Source organism: Phragmites australis, chromosome 24, assembly GCF_958298935.1.
Source record: "Phragmites australis chromosome 24, lpPhrAust1.1, whole genome shotgun sequence".
Classification (NCBI taxonomy): domain Eukaryota; kingdom Viridiplantae; phylum Streptophyta; class Magnoliopsida; order Poales; family Poaceae; genus Phragmites; species Phragmites australis.
In genome coordinates this window covers 12,580,656-12,595,489 of record NC_084944.1, presented here as the reverse complement: position 1 = coordinate 12,595,489, position 14,834 = coordinate 12,580,656, and the positions used below count along the sequence as shown (strand labels likewise).

Sequence of the window (14,834 nt, the reverse complement as noted above, 5' to 3'; positions counted from 1 at the left end):
ATTCACCACTCTCTCCTTCTTCCTCTTCCTCTTCTCATCTCTTTTCTTCCTCCTCTCTTTTATCCATGGTAAAAAAATTATTTGGAGGGAAGGAGAGGGGGTGTTTTGGCTAGGAGGGTCTCTATTGGCTATGAAGCTGTAGGTCCCTCGGATCCGCCCTTGTATATATTTCTATCATTCCTGTGTTCATCTTAGACAAACGTAGGCAACCAAAACCGTTGACCAAAATATTAATTTTGGCATGAGGCGGTGATAATCTTATTTCATTATTAAAAAAGCTAAATTTTAGCACGGGTGTATTAACCAAACAAACCCTTCACTTTGATGGTACACAGCTTCACTACCATCGGATTTGTGGGGGCTCCAATCATGACATGTGTTTACTTTATTTATTTTTCCTTGTGGACTGGTGTTCAATTACTAGCAGGCTAGTAGCCTTTACATGGTACTCCCTCTATTTTAAAATGTCTGCCCCATTTGACTAAATGAGATCTCCAAAATATGATTTGATCGCTAACTTCTGTTATATTAAATTGGCTATGCAATTGACATTATGATCATAGCAAAGTTGGCTTGGAACACTATTTCGCGGACCACCTCGGCGAGGGGATTGTGAACCGCCGGCCCCGCCCACCGCATGGCCCAACGGGCCATTGTTCCTCCCTTTTCTGCCAACCGATCGTTTGGATTGAAGTATATGAGGGTCGGAAAGAGATTACGATGTACATGATAAACAAAAGAGGATGTAATCACAGAAAGGATCATTTGTGCTATATTATACTGCTGGTACTATTATAATCAATATTAATAATTTATTACTATTGGTTCATAAGCTCAGAGGACACGTAAAAAACCAAGTTAGTAAGAATAGTAGTGATAATCATTATTACTACTAGTTTTTGTTAGACAGTGATAATCAACTTATCACTATTGATGCATATATGAAACTAACAGTAATGTTCATAACAAAAACCGACAGTGATACCAGCTCGTAAAAAGACATGCCGGCTTTCATCACCCGCCTACTCGGCTTCTCCCGAAATCATTTAAATTTTCGTCTCCTACGCCGATCGCTCTGCTCCCTGCCCTTGTTCCCACACACTCTCTCTTCCATCCTCTCCCCTCCGCCTTTGCCACCGCCGCACACGGTGGAAACTCCACCACCATCTTTGACTCCGACCACTCCACCGCTCCCTCCGCTCCACCATCCCAGCCACACCACCAACCCCCGCGCCTTCGTCCAATGATGAGGCTTCAGCGCCGTCGGATGGAGAGTTCGGAAGAGGGGTAGTCCTTGGACTCTGGATCGGTGGGGTCTCCCTCTTATGATAAAGTTTGAGACTACTTCATCAACGAGTCAAAGCCGAAAAGGCGTTGGAGCTCGGATAAAGAGGAGGACAAGGAGGAAGAGGAGGACGATGATGATGGCGATGACAACTACTTCTTCATCATCATAGGTGAGCCAACTGGCTATGGTAGGCACGCGTGGTGGGGGCAGCTAGTGGCCCCTTTGTGACGACGGTGAACTGTCAGTTTTACGGTTTTTTTGCGAGCATGCAAACGCGTCTTTTGTTTTAGTGTGCAGTGATTCTGTACAAGAATTATTAGTGACTATATTAATTATTAGTGTGATTTAAACTAATGATTCCGGATATTAGTAATATAAAGCTCAGATAAATTATTGCATGTCTGTTTAAATTTTAATTTTTTTCAAAGTATCACTGCATGTTCGTAGTTGGAACCGGCAGTGATAAGTATATCAATTGATAAATTAGAGCTATAAATTGATAGTGATACAAACTATCACTATTGGTTCGTGGATCTAACAGGCAATAATAATCCATAATTATCATTGATGCTTAACCATTGCTGATTTTAAAATTGACAGTAATATATTTTTTGAACTGGCAACAATAATCCTTTCTATAGCAATGAGTGTTCAAAAGCTGCCAATTTGAATTTAGTTGACGCTGGCTGCTACATGCTAGAAATTTAGTATACATGAATATTCTTATTCAAGCCCTCATAAAAACAGATTCAGAGTCAAGTGCCAACATTTCAACAACTCAGTTGGCGATACATACTGTACAGTTTTTGAACAGGCAACATGGAGAATCGCATCACAAGTTACGTAGCATGAACCACATATATAACATAGCTCATAAGCAAAAAGTAGAAGTATTTGCCAATTGGTGTACTAAAAGGTGACATTGTATCATACAAATTGCACTAGAGTTACTTAGAATGGCATTAGTTAGAAACCACTAATAATTTCCCGTCAAAAGAGAAAAAAGAGAGCACGCTACTAAAAGGTGAAATTGTATCATACAAAAGGAGAAGTCACTAGCCCACTACTGATTTCCCCTCGAAAGAGAGAAAAAAAGAGCATGAACAAATCAAAGGATGAACAAAATGGGGGAACTTTTCCACCGCTCGTGATAACGTGGTATCCCGTGTAACTTCAAACTAGCTATCAGCTTTGTTGACTCAATTCCGCAATATACAGCAATTACTTGGTTGCATCAATCAGCCAGTGTGTCACCATATAATGTGCCTAACGATGAAGAGGAAAACTGGACCTCCTATGTTCCATCCTGTACAAAAATAGAGCAAAAACTATGTATTGGACTGGAATGATCCGAAGCAGCAGTATTTTTTCCCCATGCTTCGATATTTACTGGTAAAAAACTCTTTCTGAGACCGTAGGCTACATCCACACAAGTGATGGCAATCATACGGGATTCTTTCTAGTTAAATAGATATTTACAGTAACACCTTTAAACTACATGCTAACAAAGTGAACCACTGTACTGAATAAGAATATGCGAGAATACTATTCCAAAATGATTCAAGAGAACTTATTACTGTACTATGCATTCATATCTATAAGGCTGACTCCGGCAGTGACTGCAAAATACTGTGCTGTCATCGCTGTTCATGTTTTTACCGATCGGGAGGACGGACAAGCACTCCAGCAGAGACGGCAACTAGCGGCACAGTGATACGGACGGCTCTGAGCAGCAGCAAATTTAGGGCCGGAAAAGGTAGCCTCCGTTACTGTATATAGCGTATGCATGTGGGTTCGAGGAGAGAAGGAGATTAATGAAAAGTAGGAAATAGAATAGCTGTTAGAGATAGAAAAAATAGGGGATGCTGTAATAGTGTTAGTGGATGCTATAATAGTGGTATAGAGGATAAAATTTTAAAGTATCTGCTGGAGATGACCTAACATCTCAATGTAACCTAAAGCCTATATTGCTCTAGTATGTGCAACAATCAGTGATGCAAAAGAACCATAACTCAAACCACTTGCACTTTCTTTAAACACCCAAGCTCTTTTTAAAAGTTTTGCATAAACATCATTTTTTATGCTTTTTACCCTAAATGAGTCGTCAGTTCTATCCCATTGGAACGCAGGAATAGGATGGATCTCGCGACTAGTGACTTCCTCCCCCAACCTTGTCTTCTCCTCTCCCTCCATCATGGATCCCTCTGATTTCTGCTCCCATGGATCTTCCTGGCCTGAATTTTGAGCCGGGTAAAGCCTTTGAGGCACAAGTGCATCTCTTGTCCGTCATCCTATTTCCTTTCTTTTAGGTCATGGATCTCGAGAATTCTTCTTGGTTATTTTGGTTGGAAGATGCAAGTATAGGCTATCGGTGGACTCTGTAGCAAAATTGCAGAATCAAACTGTGACATTGTGTGTCTTCAGGAAACAAATCGTGAGCACTTTGATCTATCTTTTATCAAAAAATTTCTGTCCCACTCAATTTGATAGTTTTGAATTCTTGCTTTCAACTGGAGCTTCTGGAGGTAGCATTAACATTTGGAGGCTCGCTTCTTTGGTCATTTGATTTTTCAGAATGAGTATGTGCAAATGGTTGAATTAGTCCCTAATCTCTAGTTCTCATTAGTTTTTGGCTAATATTTATGCTCCATGCACATCAGGTGGGAAATTATCTTTCTGGAATGGTTTTAAAATATTGAAATCCCTAATGATGAAGACTCCCTAATGATTATTTTAGGAGACTCCAACTTGATCAGAGCTCCAACTGACATAAATAAGCCAGAGAGCAGATGTAAATGAAATGCTTGCCTTTAATAGCGCAATTAGTCGGCTTGGTTTGGTTGAGAGCCTTTAAAAGGACGTATCTATACTTGGTCGAATATACAGCAAAATCACCTCTTAGGACGTCTAGACTGGTTCTTCACATTAAACTCATGGACTGCTAATTATCCTGGGATCCTTGCCTCTGCTCTATCAAAAGACACTTGTGATGTGTCAAAAAAAAAAGACACTTGTGATCACGTACCTTGCCTCATCACAGTCAAGACTGATATCCCTAAAGGTAAAGGTATTTAGATTTAAGAATTATCTAATGGAACACATAGATTTTCTTCAAGTTATACAACATGGCTGGTCTGTTACCACGCCTCATACTGACAAAGCAAAAAGACCGATGGCTAAATTTTAAAATCTAAGAAGAGTTATAAGAGCTTGGCAAGCTCAGCTGTCTGCCCTAGCTGCTACAATTACTAATGTTAAAATTGTCATTTTTTTTCTTGATACTATCGAGAAAACAAGGGACCTTTCCCTAGAGGAATGGGATTTCAGACACATTCTGTAGGAACATTTAGAATCTCTTCTTAACCAGCAGAAGATTTATTAGAAGCAAAGAAGAACAATAAAATAGGTTAAATCTGGTGATGTGTGCACCAAATTCTTTCATGCAAATGCCACAGTGAAATATAGAAGGAATTCGATCAGCCAGCCAATCAATCAGCCAGCACGCTAGTGACTGGAGTGGCAAACACGACGGCCGCCGCCGAGATCGACGAAATGCTGATCCAGGTAAGCCGCCGGCGCCGTCGCCGTCAAACGAACGATGGTTTCCTTCAGGTACGAACTTGTGCTCTTGCTTTCCTTTTTGTAGCGTGCGCGGCTGCCGGTTATGCAAGTTAATAACTCCGGTGATCGCCTACGAAGGCTGTGAACCAGGTGGTGGGGCGCACAGCGTCGTCTGGCCGGTCTGCTTTTGTTTGTGGTACACAGCTGTTTTCTTGCATATATGTATGTTCCCACTGCGTGTTCATTTGAGATTTAGACATGGCTGAGCTCTACCATGCATAATGTTGTGGTCTCTTAGATTTACATGAATTATGAGCCAGGACGTAAACTGACAAAATTACTGGGAGATCTTATAAAAAACAATATGCTCTCTCTCTCTCTCTCTCTCTCTCTCTCTCTCTCTCTCTCTCTCTCTCTCATGTGTTTAGTGCAAGGGACATCCCGTGTATCGATATTGCGGATACAGGTCCAGACAGTAAGCGACCCTCTGGAGCTAAAAAGGAAGAACTGAACTTCCCAGGAAAAAAAATGAAGTGGTATTTACGAATTGGTCGCCCATTTGCCTTACAGTAGACCTGAGCATGGCCGAGCCGGTCAGAAGAAAAGCCAACCTCATTTCGGGCCTAAAATGGCTGCCCAGTTCTGGCCCTGGAATCTGACTGGGAAACAAAATCGGACGGTAAAGCCAGAGTTTTTTTTATATTTTTCATTAAAAATTTAAATAAATAGGCTCTTCGCAATAAGATTTATAAAAATAGACACCTACCGTCCTTTGAAAGGATTACAACCCTTTTAGAGGTGGTAAAGATTGCCACGGTGGTAGTGCCATCTCTTACTGCCCTCTGTAAGTACGAGTAGGGCTAACCGTCCTCTCAGAAAGCGGGTAGGGAGAATTCCCGCGCTCGTCACCCTTACTGCCCTCTAAGAGGGCGGCAAGAGGCTTTGCCAGACCTTGCCGCTCTCTCAGAGGGCCGGCCCCGCCCCCTCCTCTATATAAATATCAAAAATAAGGGAAAAATCTCATTTTATTCTGGAAAAAGAGAAAGTGAGAGGAGAGGAGAGGAGAGGGAGACAGCGCGGTGAAGCCCTACTATTTTCAATCGGCGGATTTTGAAGCGCGTTTTCCGGTGATTTTTTTTTATACTCATGTTTTTATTAGTAAGTAAAGTACCACTAGACGTAGGGTTTACCAGTAGAATATAGCTATATTAGATATGACCTAGGGTTTAGAAATGTAGAAAATGTTGTATTTTGTAGTATATTGTAAATATTAATTACGACGTTATAGGATAGCCATTAGATGCATAGTAGTATTTATATTATGATAATTTCGAATATCTAGATTGTACAGAATAATGATGTAAGTAATAAGTATAGGTAATTAGAAATTTTATTAAGTAAACGGGTGGTTAATTAGTTTAATTAGGTTAGTTTGCTTAGGGCAAAATTAAAGAAACCTATTGTTAGGCGATAATCAGTGTCGGTAATTTTGTTATAGTTTTGATAATCAGAAATATAGTTTTCTGGTTTAAACATTGGATATATTTTCCGATGTTTTTAGGGATGGCAGATAAATTATATTTTCAGATATATTATAGTGAAGGTCAAATTAGTTATGGTCCTAACGGTATAGATTTCTCTGGGTTTCAGTATGTCGTTAAGGGGCTTAGTAGAGCCAATGAGAGAATCATAGTGGACGTGTACAAGTGACTGATGCATCATTTTCAACTGGATCTCCAGCAACATGATCTTAAGCTGAGAGTTGTGCTAAGCCGTGTTAATCAGGGCTACTTTGGTGAGCTCGTCCCGATCAATACGATATCTACTTGGAGACAGTATGTAGATATATCATGTGACCGTGGACTCCCTCTAGTTTTGTTAGATGAGGCGTACCAGAAGGATCCAACAGAGATAAATTCTGCGGAAGTAGTAGCGAGAACAAGTTAGACAGTGGTAGATGAATCAAACCTGGTAAATGTTGGGGATAGGCAAGATGTTGAGGATATACGTGAGATGCAACTAAGGGGTGTAGCCGATGAGGGAGAGCACATCCCTAGCATAATTGAAAAGATAGAGATGGAGGATCAAGAGCTAGAGGAAGTCGTTGCCGATGAGGATCTATCCGACGAGGAGGGAAATGCTCCTGTTCCTGCAGAGTGGAGGAATCAGAAATTTTCAAAGCTAGTGGTTAATGAGGCTGATTGGACACCGTAGGAGTATCATAAGAACGAGGTGTTTCAGGGTGCTATGTACCCTACTAAGGAGTCTATTATTGATGCAGTTAAATTCTGGTTGTTGTCTCTTCGGAGGCAGTTCAAGGTTGTAAAGTCGAGTAAAAGGGAGTACGATGTGAAGTGTTTGGTGCCTGATTGTCTTGGCTGGTGCACGCATTCAGGGGAAAGTGGGTTGACTACTAACAGTGCTCAATAGTCAGGGAGCATAATTGTCACATTAAGGAAATAGAGTTCTCCCACCAGAACCTATCATTTACCAATGTTATGTATGGAGAAATTATGGACAACCTGAAGTATGAGCCACGATCAATAATTCATGCTATTGAGCAAATGTTCCAGTATACAATAAACTACGTGAAAGTATGGAGGGCGAAACAGAAGGCTATTGAGATGAGGTTTGGGACATCTGAAGATTCATATCACAATCTACCGCGTCAATTAGCCATAATATGTGCAAGAAACCCTGAAAGTTACTATGACATCAAGCATTACCCCTCGACTGATGTGGAGTATAGCGGAAAACGAGTATTGCAGGGTGTTTTCTTTGCATTTGTGGCAACCATCAAAGTATTTAGGCACTGTTGACCCATCATTTAACTGGACGGGACGTTCCTCACTGGGAAGTATAAATGACGGATATTGTCTGCAATTGGGGTCGACGGGAACAACCAAGTCTTGCCACTGGGGTTTGCCTTCGTGGAGAGTGAGGAAGGGGATAGCTGGTATTGGTTCCTTGACCGGTTGAAGCATGCTATCGTTCTGGACTGGCTATATGTTTGTTTGATTCATGATAGACATGCGGGGTTGTTGCAGGTTTTGCTGGATATGCAATATGGGAGTATTCGACGGTGTGTTATAGCAAAGTGGCCCGACTTGAAGAGCAGGTGGTGCATGCGGCATATAGGTGCAAACTTTTACAAACAAATAAAAAACAAGGACTTGTTGAAGATTTTCAAGAAATTGTGCAGTCAGAACCAGCCGAGCTGGCCTGCTCCCGCTTTTCGGCACTTTCCTCCGCGTGGGCTGCGCTCCGGTCCATTCCCGTGCGCCCCAGCAACCCAGCACTGCGCCCACACCCTCACCGGCCTGCCCACGCTGCCGCCCGCGCCGAAGACGCGCGGCTGCTTCCCGTCTTCGCTCGAGACGCTGACGTGTGGGGCCCGCCTATTAGGTTCGTCGTCTCTGAGTCGAACTCGGCCAGCCACCGCGTCCAAATTGATCTTCGCCGTCGCCTGAGAGTCCTGGTCCTCCTCGAGCCCTCTTGAGCCGCCTATAAAGATCCCCGTAACCCCCTTGATCTATTCCCGTCCCAAAACTCGCTGAGTTCCAGCACAATCGCTGAGATCCGTAGCTTTCCGCGGCAGCCGCCATTGCCGCCTCGGTCGAGCTCGCCGACCCAATGTTCCAATGCCCCACTGCCCCAGCTGAAGCCACCGGAAGAATGGTCTGCCTTCGCTGATCGTGTTGGAGCCTTTGGCATTGCTGATCGTGTTGGAGCCTTCGTCGTCGACAAAGATCTGAGCCGCTTCGCCGCCTCTCCCGTCGCTGGCCCTCTTCGCGTGCGCCCTCAGTAAGGCCCCCATCCGTTTCTCCGTGAGCGTGTCGTCGTGTTCCACCGCTCATCGTCGAGATCTGACGTTGGCGATGAGGTTTCGGCCGTCCTCCGGTGATTGTGCTGCTACTTTCCCCTCGACGCCGCCGTGAACTCCTTCTTCTGTCGTCCCCTTTGATCTCAGCCGTCGGATCCATCATCATCGGTCTAGATTAGATCATCAAAATACCTCTTCGCCAGCCAATCAGAAACCGCCATGTGTCCACATAGATCCTAGTCAGCAAATAAGTCTGATGTGGCCGCCATGCCACCTTGCCACATCAGCAAAATAGTCCAGTCATCATGTCCAGACAGCTTTTCGGTTTTTAAAACAATTCCTTTCTATTTGTAGCATCAGCATGACGTCATAAATCTTTTTTAAGAACAAAAATAATTCCAGAAAATAGCTCTTTTGCAATTAGACCCTTAAACTTTTCTATAATTACCTAAAAACCCCTATCTCTTTATAGATTAATCCCTAGACTTTTCTGAAATTACAAATAGATCCCTCTATTTTTACAAAAAGGTCCCTAAACTTTCTGTTTTCTTCAAAATAAGCTCTTTTCTTTTTTCAAATTTAACTTTAAAATGTTTTTAGCATATCTTTTTCATCATAGCTCTTTTTTCAGCGATTCTTGCGCCGTTAAATTCGTTTTTCAGTGCTCTTTCTTTTTAGATAGGTTTTGTGTTTTTGTTCTATTGTTTTGTGCTTTGTTCTTAGTGTATTTTATTTATGCACTTTGTCGGTTATTATGCGATTAATCAACAACGCCCCAAATCAACTTGAAAAACATCAAGACTAGGAGCAAGAGTACACTAAGCAGCAACAAGGAGAAGACAAGTGTCCTTGATCATCTTAAACCTATATTTTAAATATTTTGTTTTATAAAATTGCATACAATGTCTGTCAACTTGATGGGTAATCACCTATGTTAGGGTTTACCTAGTTCTTCCTTTACAATACTTGAAGCTTAAGTGGTAGTTGATATGAGTCTCTTGGGTAGAATTGCTTAGCCATGCTTTTAGATTTTGTGAAGTGTCATATATATGTTTAGTGGATATATGCAACGGTGATGATGAACTTATTTTAGTAACATGGAACCCTAGGACTTGGGTAAAGAGTTTGTTTGATAATGGTGATTTATGTTGTGGCCTTGTGGATATGTTCTAAGCAGTGTTGTTAGGTTTTGTTGGTTGGTTATCTCCCTATTGGATAGTCTTTGCCCAAGTATCACATATAAGGACCGCTTTGTGGAGCGATAACCCAAGAATTATCGTACCAACTACGAGACTAATATGGGTAAAGCTTAGCATATTGGTTAGACAATGCTTCATAGTCGCTTGGCGGCACACCACTGGCGTGTGTTAAATATGTCGTGAACACGGTAACATGAAAATCACGACTTGTGGGTAAAGTTGGACAACCTCTGCAGAGTGTAAAATTATTATAACAGTCGTGTTCATGGTTATGGGAGACTTGGATCCTCATATGATTAGTTGGTTTTAGTCATGATCTTGTTGGTACAGGAGTTACTGGATTGTGATAGTTTTGGGATAGTTACCTTTGGGTGGATAGTTGTTAGGTGGTTTGGGTTACATACACTTAATAATTATTTTTTTTATTTTTTAATTACATTACTGTTTTATTTACTCGCATTTACACAAACATATCTTGTGTTAGCCTATTCTTGTTATAAGCATGTATGTCATTACTTTACCACACTTGCTGAGTACTTCGTATGCTCATTCTTGCTATCTCCGCCAATACATATGCTGCTCAGTGGAAGACTTTGAAGATTACCAAGACGATGACATGAAGTTCTAGGAGCGTGTCTTCCGCTCGGTGCCTGTGGAATGCTTGGTCGCCAATGCTTTCATCTCTACCATCGTTTAGATGCTGTTGTTTAGTTATTAGAGTTGTTTGGCTGAAGTCTTTAATGTATTAGTTAAACGGTTGTAAGTTAAAGTATTACTTTTGTTACTTTCTCTGTGATATTCTTATGTGTTAAACTTTCTGGACACATATAAGCCACACTTAATTTCTCCATAAAACCGGGTGTGACATCAGATTAGCATGCTAGAAAAAACTAGATAAATCAGTACTAAGAACATTGAGATAAAGGAAGAATATAGGTAATATGGTAAAAGAGATTGTTCCCTCGGAATCTGTGCTTCTTGAAATACTGCCTTTGGCAATTAATTTATTGATAATAAAAATTAAACTTTAATAAAAAAGGGAAGATAAAAATGGGGGAAAATAGTTTGTGAAATAACTTTAATATTCTGGTATTTGAATAGATAAATTTGAAACATGATTTAAAAAGATGTTAAAATACTAGTCTACGCGAGATGGGATGTTATTTGCTTAAAATAGAAGAGGATTACCGTTTCATGGCAGATGCGCTCACATAACGTAACAGGACAAAATTGACGAAAACTCAACCGCCCCACTGTGAACTGAGAGACCGAACTAGACGCAGCATTTATTAACTTCCATGCGCGACTGTTATTTTGTGAACACTTGGCACATGTTTTCAGCCAAGAAGTCCAAGTAAGATCCTGTTTATTTTAACTGTATATTATAAAAAATAGTTTATATATTATGGATAGTAAGAAGTTGGATTGTAAAATCTGATTATAAAAATTGAATTGTGGATTGTTACAATCTGATGGAAGGCAGATTGCTGGATTGTTATAATTTATATGTTGTATTGTAACAATTCAGTTTTTGTAACTAGCTGTTTGTTTTAATTTTTTGGATTATGTTCAGAATCCAGAATTTTTACAATGTAGCTCTTTGTTTCAGTTTTTAAATTTTAATCACAATTTACTTTTTATAATCTGAAAAAAACAGGACATAACTCTACATGAGTAGATGACCGATGTTTATGCCTTCACCGGCGCCGTACAACCGGAACAGATTGAACTCCGACACGGACGAGACTTTGACCATGGCCACGCCGGCCACGAGGGCGCAGACCGCGGCGCCAGCAGGCATGCTGAACCTCTCGTAGAGGTTGGCCGCGCGGCGAGGGATCCTAGAGGTGTCGTAGTTACGCTTGTCTAGACATCTCGCTGCTCTCCACCGCCTCATCTGCATCTCTTCGCACCAATGCTGCCGCTCCCATTCCCAGCTCCCCATTCCCATTCCTAGCGTTAGTTTCTTTCTTCTTTGCTAATCGCGCGATTTCAGTCGTCAGGTTCTTGATTTGGGCGTGGATCTCGCAGGTGGCTTGATTTCAGGGAGGACAGAGAAGATTAGAAGATCCATGGGCAATCGCCAGGGCCACTGGTTTCTTCATCTGGATTCTTGAGGTGCTAATCTGTATTCTCGATTGGTATTTTCCTCCCTTGTTTGCTGATTTTTCCTTCTAGTTGTGCGTTGCAGCTGCATACGATTTAGTTTGGGGAATTGGCTTGCTGATAGGCGAATCTGCTATATTGTGTTGTCTCTAATGATTCTTATAAATCGATATTTTGTTGGATGCGTATGGATTTGACACTATACCAGTCATGTTGATAGCCTGTCGTTCTGAACCAATGGTTGTGAATAGTAACCATAACGTATGTAGATCTACTCTGAATTTGTACCACAGGATGGAGATCACGGATGTGAGAAACTACTTCTTAAGCCCTTTTTTCTATATTGTTTTGTATTGTTTGGCTGCAATTTGAATCCTGAAATCAACTTTAGATCTGTTTATTTCGACTTAGGATTGTGACTTTCAGTTTTTACGAAACTGAAACAAATAGACAACTTTTTTCTATAGCTTTTTATAATCCGTTTGTTGAATTACGAGAATATAAGAAACTGGTTTTTCCTATTTTTTCACAGATTGTGAAATTACATTTTACTAAACTGTCTATTAAAATTTTTTAGAATCCACAATCTAAAAGTTCTTCACAATCCATTTTTTACAATTTATAATCTACGAGCTGTTTTTCAGATTTCTAAACAAACAGATTCTTAGTCACTTAAATATATAATGCCCAAAATAACATGCAGGGTATCCACTTATTATCCTATATAATTATGCCATTTCTTTCTTTTCATTTATCTTTTAATCGACTTTTCATTTATTTTTACTGTACGCTCAAGTGCAAATTTGCACGTTATGAAATATGAGATTGAAAAATGCTGTATAATTGCAGCACAACTCTTGTGTAACCCTTTCCTTTTTATGAACGCATTGTTCTGAATTTTCCTGACACTACTTTTTTGCAAAGAATTTCTCAAAGGTTTGTGATGTTTTTACTGTATATACGACTTGACAGAATGGTTTCTCTATTGTTCAACAGGGCAGTGCAAAAATGGGACTTGAGTTTGTTCTCTTCATAAGATTCTTCAGGTTTGGTCAGTCTCCTTTTCTCATTTCTCTACTTTGCCGTTGATTTAATCTGTACTAAACATTCACAAGCACAACTTTCACATTCAAGTCCTCGGAAAATCAATGATCGTTGGTGTATGTATGTGTATTTAGCCTTCAGTGGTGTTCATTTATCTTTGCGTGTGACGAGATAAAAACAATGCAGATATTGTAACAGTTTCAGCCGGCATGTGGATCATCTCTGAGCTGACAAGTTACAACCTTTGAATGCTTTTCTTTTTATATTGCATAATTACTTGACGTGTTACGTGATTTTTTTAAAACCAAATGTTATGTTAATTCATCCTGTTTATATAATGCATCATTATCAATCCTTAAGCATGTAGCACCTTAGGAAGATTGATAATCGTTCATTTAATTCACAGGTGGCGAACTAGATGATTTGTATCTTGGACTGGAGTTTCACCGGAGACCAAAGCAAGTGTTTCGGGCAGATAAGGACACTTGGTATGTTGCATTCTCCTAATTTTATCAAGTAAACTTGTCTTACATTTTTCATTTTTCAAAGAGTCTATAGCAGGTGAACTTATTATACCTTCAAATGGCTTGCTTCGCAGGATAATGGGTGACTACAAAGGAAATCTACCTAATGCACGGAAGGTGGATCGTGATCCTAAAGCACCAGAACACATCCCTGTAGAAAGATTATAGATAGACTGGTCTTCTTCCCAGAAGATTATGCAGATTTCGGGGTCCCATTTTTTTCCGATACAGTCACTTTTCGGGCAAAGAGATGTTCTATACTGTTTCGTCAACGGTTCTACAGCTAGAGTGCCTAAAAATATCAAGATGCCTCCTGCAATTTCTCCACAATTTTGTACAAATATTCATACATATTTGGCGGTAGTAAAAGCGTATCTACATTTCTTAAGGCGCAATAAAGCGCTATATTAGTAGACGTTTAATGTAAATATATCTATAAAAGCATGTTCACATTTGTAGACATGTATATAGTGTCTCTATAAAGCATCTTATAACTCTTATACATGTTTTACCAAAACATATCTACTAACCCTAACACAGTCCATGAGGAGACGCTTCAAACACACTTCACCAAAATGTGTCTACATTCTCCTAAAGATAAAATAAAACGTATCTAACATATAAATAAGTGTATCTACATTCCCCTAGAGACAAAATAAAACATATCTAACGTATAAATAAGTGTATCTACGTAGCACATCATTTGAGTGACGCTTAAGATCAAGCGAGGCAGGCCTCGCCTTGGCATGTGTAAAGATAGGCTAATGTAGTATTTCCATGTGATGGTATTTATTGCAGTTTGCACCGCATAAATTCTTCCGAAGATTTTCGTGATGCAAACCTACCTACTATCTTTGTTCTTTTTTGTTTGTTATTTGGGACATTGATATGGTCTCCAATGCTCATGTTTTAACATTACTTTCTAAATTATTTCTTAGTGAAATTTGTTAAATATGTAATCATATGAAAATATTTTTCATAGCGAATCCATTATCATTTGCATGTGTCGAATGTTAGCAATTTTGTGTGTATTTATGGTCAAAGTTTTTAAAGGTTAACTGCATGCATTTTAAAACGACATCTATTTAAGAATGGAGGTATTATTAGATAGATATCACCATATTAAATGAAGAGTTGGGATTGAATTAAGTTGTAAAGAAGAGGGGAAATACATAAATCCCCCTTAAGCCACCTATATTTCAGTTTGACCTCTCACGACTCATCCCCATTAATTGGCACCGCAATCAGGGCCTATTTGTTAGAGCTCTCCCTGATTCAAATTCTCTGTG

The 14,834-nt window shown here is 40.1% G+C and overlaps 1 protein-coding gene across 6 annotated transcripts; it reads left to right on the top strand.

Annotated features, from left to right (window-relative positions):
* Positions 1-11,538: 11,538 nt before the first annotated feature.
* Positions 11,539-14,003, top strand: LOC133907031 (uncharacterized). 6 transcript variants are annotated; one of them, XR_009907905.1, is made up of 6 exons: positions 11,539-11,829; positions 11,903-11,989; positions 12,063-12,286; positions 12,974-13,028; positions 13,428-13,509; positions 13,620-14,003. XR_009907905.1 is itself a non-coding variant. In XM_062349015.1 (5 exons), exons 2-5 carry the CDS (start codon positions 12,188-12,190, stop codon positions 13,711-13,713), a joined length of 330 nt encoding a protein of 109 aa, XP_062204999.1. In that variant the 5' UTR covers positions 11,539-11,718; positions 11,903-12,187; the 3' UTR covers positions 13,714-14,003. The 6 variants fall into 6 exon arrangements, 2 of the variants coding, with proteins under 2 accessions (XP_062204999.1, XP_062204998.1); XR_009907906.1 differs by lacking the exon at positions 12,063-12,286 and having other exon boundaries at positions 11,539-11,718; XR_009907904.1 differs by lacking the exon at positions 12,063-12,286 and having other exon boundaries at positions 12,974-13,023.
* The last annotated feature ends 831 nt before the right edge of the window (positions 14,004-14,834 follow it).